The sequence below is a fragment of the Mus caroli genome, chromosome 9 (assembly GCF_900094665.2).
Source record: "Mus caroli chromosome 9, CAROLI_EIJ_v1.1, whole genome shotgun sequence".
In the NCBI taxonomy this organism is placed as follows: domain Eukaryota; kingdom Metazoa; phylum Chordata; class Mammalia; order Rodentia; family Muridae; genus Mus; species Mus caroli.
Window position 1 is genome coordinate 105,345,201 of NC_034578.1, and position 6,949 is coordinate 105,352,149.

Here is a 6,949-nt window from a genome sequence, read left to right on the forward strand (position 1 = left end):
AATGCAGACGAAATAAAGTGTAGCGACACCATTAGTTCCCAAGGACACACTGCCTTAGGGTCCAGGCTCAGCCAGCACTCAGCCTTCAGCTCACTTTGGCTGCTAGATGCTGATCTTCAAGAGTGTCATCCTGTTGCTCTGCTCTGGGCAAACATTACCCAGAAGAAGGGCTAAATTAAGTAAGTGTAACTTTTAGCCTCTGGCATACATGCTTGTTAAGTCTTAACCAGTCAAATAGTTTCAGTGGATCTCAAGTACAAATAGGTTGTGGTGTGCTGTCCTCTTTAGAGTCACTGTCACTGCACTAATGTCGATGGATTAGTTCAGAGCACCAAGCGTCTTCCATGGCTACTTGCTCCTGAGAGCTCTCTTAGTGTTTTATTTGGTTTGTTTTTTGGTTTCACTCTATGGACAGGTCTGTCCTGGAACTAATGGTGTCGCTACTATTTGCCTCATATTTGTAACAATCAATCCTATTACCTCTGCCTGACTGCAAACACCTTTCATGTTACCTGGAATCCTTCATCTTAGAACCATTTATTTTCAAGTCAGTCACTGGAGGAGGGTCCATAGTATCTCCTGGTTTTGGTGTCTGCTTATAAAACCCTCTGGGTCCAACACTACCCTGCAACTCTTGTCACCACCTTTCCATTTCCAGCCAATTACAGAAGCTAAGGCTGCCGAAAAGCGGACCTCGCCATCCAAGACCTCATCTGCCCCGGCCCTCAAACCTGGACCTAAAACCACCCCAACCGTTTCAAAAGCCACATCTCCCTCAACTCTTGTTTCCACTGGACCAAGTAGTAGAAGTCCAGCTACAACTCTGCCTAAGAGGCCAACCAGTGAGTATTACATCTCAGTCTTCCTTCCCGTGGGAACCAGCAGGAAGAGAATAGGGCTTTCCTTTGTTTGTTTGTTTGTTTGTTTCAAGACAGGGTTTCTCTGTGTAGCCCTGGCTGTCCTGGAACTCACTCTGTAAACCAGGCTGGCCTCGAACTCAGAAATCCACCTGCCTCTGCCTCCCAAGTGTTGGGGTTAAAGGCGTGCGCCACCACTGCCCTGCTGGGGCTTTCCCTTTTGCTTCTGGCTGAAATGCTAACAGTATAGTTATCTTCATACAACAACCATCAGTGTTTTGAACCTTGCACAATGGATTTACAAGTCTGCATCTCTGAGTCATCTTAGAAGCTGTGTGTATTCAGAAAAAAGGTGACTCCTATGAATTCTCAGATGACTTAGTTAACCCTTTGTTATTGACTCCATAGATCCCAGCATCCTTTTGCCTTTTGTAAGTCCAACTCCATGGCAAAACACTTCCAGTGTGTGCAAGGCCCTAGGTTCAGTCTCAGTCTCAGTCGAGAAGGGGGGGGGGGAAGGAAGGAGGAGAAGGAGAAGAGAGAGAGAGGAGAAGAAGGAGGAGGAGGAGGAGGAGAAGAAGAAGAAAGGAGAAGAGAGAGAGAGAGAAAGGAGGGTTGGGGAGGCAGAGGCAATTCATAGTAAGCTTCTTCTGTGGCCAAGCGGAAGTCATCATTGGGATTGATGAGAGCAGGGTGTGGTGCCAGCCATGTCTACTTGTGCAGTCTCCGTGTAGCTGTCTAATTTTACACTGTGTCCTAGAAACAAGCATGGTCAGTGGTCAGCATGGACATTTTGTAATGGTCAGGTGAGTGATGAATCTCTGCAGATCTCTTGTTAAATATACTCATTTGTTTGTGCAGCCATCAAGACTGAGGGAAAACCTGCTGATGTCAAAAGGATGACTGCTAAGTCTGCCTCAGGTAATGCCTAAGTCACCTGATGGGAAGCCTAATGACCCTGCTGTCCTTCCCCAGTTCTAAGGCTCTCCTTGCTCTCCCTATGAACTCCTGCTACTTCTCATTTCTTTGCAGCTGACTTGAGTCGCTCAAAGACCACCTCTGCCAGTTCTGTGAAGAGAAACACCACTCCCACTGGGGCAGCACCCCCAGCAGGAATGACTTCCACTCGAGTCAAGCCCATGTCTGCACCTAGCCGCTCTTCTGGGGCTCTTTCTGTGGACAAGAAGCCCACTTCCACTAAGCCTAGCTCCTCTGCTCCCAGGGTGAGCCGCCTGGCCACAACTGTTTCTGCCCCTGACCTGAAGAGTGTTCGCTCCAAGGTTGGCTCTACAGAAAACATCAAACACCAGCCTGGAGGAGGCCGGGTGAGTCAATGAGCTTGGGGATCTTTGCATTCTGGCTTCTGTTGCTTTTCTGCCACATGCAGTCATCTAGATAATTTCATTCAGCATCAGAGAATTTCAGTCTTGGCACTACGATCTCAGGGAAGGCCTGGCCTTATCTTCCCATAAGGACCTCCTGTTCACTGTGTTGGGATTTATATTTATATTTTTCTTTGGGAGGTAGAAAGAATCTTCTATTTTATGAAAACTCTTAGCTGGGCAGTGGTGGCCCATGTCTTTAATCGCAGCACTTAAGAGGCAGGAGGATTTCTGAGTTCGAGGCCAGCCTGGTCTACAGAGTGAGTTTCAGGACAGCCAGGGCTACACAGTTGGATGTGTGGTTCCTCAGAGCACTTGGAAGACAGAGCAGCAGGATCATTATGAGTTTGAAGCCATGGCTTGGGGGTTTGGGGAGTTTGGAGAGAAAGCTTCAGAAACTGTGAAGGTAAGAGACACTGCACATGAACCCCATTTATTTTTGATTCTTACCAGACACATTTAATATCTCCATCTCTTGATGTGAGAGGAATCTGTCCAAATGAGAACTAGGCTTTCCTCTGGTGAACACTGTGCTGTGAAATGAACCACATACCCTGACTTTTCTAAATAAACTACAGTGCTTAACATTAAGAAAGTTCTGAGGCTGTGTGTGGTGGCACAGCTTTAATTCCAGCAGAGGGAGACAGAGGCAGGGGGATCTCTGAATTTGAGGCCAGCTTGGTCTACATGGTGAGTTTCATGACTATACAGAGTGGGTGGGTGAAGATGGCAACAACAAAGAGCATTCTGGGGCCAGCACATTAACTAAGGGAAGAGAAGCACCTACTCCCAACCACCCTAACAGCAGGAATTTAGTCCATGAAAACCCTGTAGTGGAAGGAGAAAGCTGGCTCCTATGAATTACCTTCTGACCTCCACACATGCTGTGCACAAGTGTGAATGTGCATACTTGTACACACACACTAACTTTAAAAAGCATATTCTAGTTGCATGGGTTTCAGTTTTATGTGTCAACTGTTAACAGTCCTTGGGAACCCAGGATGTAGAAAAAATGGTGGTATAGTTCACCCTTAACTGTTGTCAACTTGAACTATTCTGTCTGCATCCAGAGTAGGATACTTAAATTGTATTAATCCAAAGTTGTTAAAATTGAATAGGAGGCCTGGAGAGATGACAGGAGTTAAGAACCCAGGCTTAGTTCCCAGAATCCACATCTGTGGCTTACAACCCTTTGTATGTAAATTGTGTTTACAGGAGCCTAGTGCGGTTATGTGTATGCAAAACATTCATATAGATAACATTTTAAAAAATATTTTAAAGAAATTGAATATAGGCACAGAAATGCAGCAGAATCATGGTTCATTTGGAAGATGTTAATGACAGACTGGGATCATTCTGGGACAAGGGCCTCAGAGCAGTTTTGGCTGTGGCACAGCCAGCCCGGTGTCTGGGCTGAGCTCCAGATGACCTCATCCCCCTTTTCACTCTTCTTGGTCTTCCAGGCTACAAACACTCGACGCTCTAAATACCTTGGGTTAGTTTTGGGTTATTGTGTATTACCATGTACCTGATGATCTCATGCTTCCATCACCAGGGACTGGAGTCATGTGCGGGACACAGCAGAGCATTGGAGGCATGAGGGCACTGTGATTTAGAATGACAGGCTCACACGTGCTCACAGAGAAACACTGACTCGATCTTAGCCTTTGAACGATTTCTTCATAAATGCATGATCTCTTCTTTCAGTTCTGGCCTGTGGTTCTTCTTTCTGTGCCCCTTGCTCAGGGATCGCTGCGGATCTAGACTAGGAGTGTGTTGTCCTAGGGGCAAGGGTGACTGCTTCTTTCTGCCTGGTATCCTGGCCTTGCTTTTTTTCTTTTTCTGCCTTCTTCCTTCCTTGGCATCTGGGCTCTCATCTTGGTTTGAAACTTGCCCCCCCCCCCAAACCCCATTTATCTCCATCCAGGCCAAAGTAGAGAAAAAAACAGAGGCAGCTACCACAGCTGGGAAGCCTGAACCTAATGCAGTCACTAAAGCAGCCGGCTCCATTGCGAGTGCACAGAAACCGCCTGCTGGGAAAGTGAGTTTTATTCAGGTCTCCCTCTCTGAGGTGAAGTGGGAACATCATTCTCCTAGCCTGAGTCATTTTCCCTTCTATTCCACTTTGTTCCTGTTCTTAACTAGTTCCTACTTTTTCCTGTGTTCCTTCCTCTAGTTAATGACTCAGCCGTCAGACAGTTTTTATATCAAGCAGTGAAAGCCAACCAAGTTGTGAGCTCTTATCCCATTGTAGACTTAAGTCAGCCAGATGAAGGGAACGTGAAACTGTTAGACACTTCCTTGACATTTCAAACTCATCTAGTATGCATACAAATACATCATACCCAGGTTCTTCTTCAGAAGTCAGGGCTTTGTCTCCTGACTGTAAAGTTGCTGCTAGGTATGGAGACAGATGCGCCTGTCTGGCTAAAATCGATCCACTGTTAATGTCATGAAAAAGTCAAGAACTTAAAGGAGCATGGTAAGGTACTCGGGTTCCTCAGTGTGAGTTCCAGGTTCTCTTGGCAGCCCAGCACATTTCCTTTGCAAAGAGCCTCTCGTTCTGAGGAAAAGGAGGGAAGGAAGGACCTTTCTTCTTGAAAGCTATAAGCTGTGCTACTCTTTCCAGGGCTGGGGTGTTGCAGTACAGCCAGGTTGTGCCCTTCTGAATTATACATCACTGGCTCACCATTTTGGTTGGTCTCTTTGTTCACCAACACATTATTATATATCTAAAGGATTCAGAGAGGTGTAAAACCAGATATGCTTGCTGTAATCCTAGTAGAGCTAACAGTGAGACAGAAGGATCAGGAATTTGAGGCCTGTGTGGAGTATACAGCAGGTCCCAGGCGAGCCTTATCTACATCGTGAGACCCTAGTTCAAACACAAAAATGAAGCCTGGCCTCCTCCATCAGAGTTTCTGAAACAGATGGGTGAGGAGTAAGTGCAGCTGAGTCTGTTGCCTGTGAGCCCCCTGGTGTCAGGTTCAGGATCATGGGACCATTTGCCCTTTTAGATGAACAATGTGTCTTCCTTCCTGTTGTTATCAGATCTGTGCTGTTAACCAGCTGCCCAACAATTCTTAGAGCAGCCTTTGTTTCTGGGAATGAGTCTGGTTGCAATTGTCCCAGGCCCCAACTGGGAACTGGTTCAGAGCATCAGTATCCTTGCTGAAAAAGCTAGAGTCCAGCTTTCAGAGCAAAGGGGCTCAACAAGAAGGTAGGGCCATATTTGCGTGGTCAATGGGGGCCTGTTGCTGTATGAGTCTTAGAAACTACAGCGCAGCCCCCAGAGCAATGAGGCAGCCACATAGCTCTGTCCAGCCTGCTTCTGTCTTGTGTTGTTCCCTTTCTTGCTTTCACATGCCTTTCCCTGTGTTTTTAACCCCTGTTGTAATAAGTGGGGACAGAAGTTGGAGTGACTCTTGTTGACCATTGTGATCACATGTGGTGCTCGGTGTCGGTTCTAACTAGCCCTCTCCGTTTGTGTTTTTTCCCCCTTCTCTTTCTATTCTCTAACACTCCAGGTCCAGATAGTATCCAAAAAAGTGAGCTACAGCCATATTCAATCCAAGTGTGGTTCCAAGGACAATATTAAGCATGTCCCTGGAGGTGGCAATGTAAGTATAAGCTCTGGCCAGTTGTCATATGAGGCATAGTCCCTGTGGGAACCCATGGTGGAAGGGGTGGAGGGTGGGAGGATGCGGGAAGATGACACAGAATACCTTCCCTAATGTGAAGGGATCACAGTGGCCTGAGTTGGTCCCTGACCAGTAAGTAGTCCTGCCAGCTGAAGGGAGTGATGCCTGTAGTTATTTTCGAGGGAAAACAGCTTGTGATAGTCAGGTGTTTCATCTCATCCCTGTGTGAGAGGCTTTGTGCTTTCCTCTAACTTAGTCAGAGACCTGCTTTGAGGGCTGGAAGCCCCCAGTTCTGGGAAAGCACAGGCTTGACTGTGCCTGAGCAGCCCCAGTCCTGAGACAGGTGCCCATATCCTCCAAGACTCCTGAGATGGGTGCCCATATCCTCTGAGGCTGTGCTTGGGGCCTTGTCATTGTAGGATTGTATTAACCAGCATTGCACCTGCCACCCGCCCCCTCCTGCTTCTTTTGCTTCCTTTGTGTTTGCTTCTCCTTCTGCTCCCCTTTCTCTGTCTCCTCCTTTTAGTCCCTTTTCTCTGTTCCATCTAAACATCCTCCTGTAGTCACGCTGCTCTTCTGGATTAGCTCTTTGCATATATTGGAGGTGCCTGGGGATCAGAGCTCACAAGGAGACGTCTAGGAAAACAGTGCATTTAGTATTCAGTGGCTGTTTCCCTCTCGTTCCTGATGGTGCCCAGGCAGAGCTTTACAATGGACACATTCCTGGACCACCCACAAATGGTCGCACCTCCCATTTTCTTCCTTGGACTTGGCTCCTCCTTGCTGTCCTCAGCTGAGGGGCTATGTTTTCCCTTCTCCTCTTTGATCTGCACCCCTGCTCCAAATGCTTTGGCTATTCTGCCTGGGGTGTGCAAACACCCTCTGACATTTTACTTTGAGGTACCCAGCCAAGAATGTTCCTCCAGTCAACCTTGTACATCCTTCCTGGTTAAAATTCACTGTGGGCCGGGCGTGGTGGCGCACGCCTTTAATCCCAGCACTCGGGAGGCAGAGGCAGGCGGATTTCTGAGTTCGAGGACAGCCAGGGCTACACAGAGAAACCCTGTCT

General features: G+C 47.4%; 1 protein-coding gene across 21 annotated transcripts in view; it reads left to right on the top strand.

The window, feature by feature from the left end:
- Map4 (microtubule associated protein 4) overlaps positions 1 to 6,949 on the top strand; it is a 151,812-nt gene that overhangs the window by 133,733 nt on the left and 11,130 nt on the right. For 11 of the 21 annotated variants that reach the window (XM_021173055.2, XM_029481528.1, XM_021173057.2 and 8 more), the window contains 5 exons: positions 659 to 842; positions 1,719 to 1,778; positions 1,890 to 2,182; positions 4,167 to 4,280; positions 5,767 to 5,859. In XM_021173055.2, coding sequence (XP_021028714.1) covers positions 659 to 842; positions 1,719 to 1,778; positions 1,890 to 2,182; positions 4,167 to 4,280; positions 5,767 to 5,859 — 744 coding nt within the window. The remainder of the gene's footprint in view (positions 1 to 658; positions 843 to 1,718; positions 1,779 to 1,889; positions 2,183 to 4,166; positions 4,281 to 5,766; positions 5,860 to 6,949) is intronic. The other 10 variants (XM_021173061.2, XM_029481532.1, XM_021173060.2 and 7 more) reach the window with 2 other exon arrangements.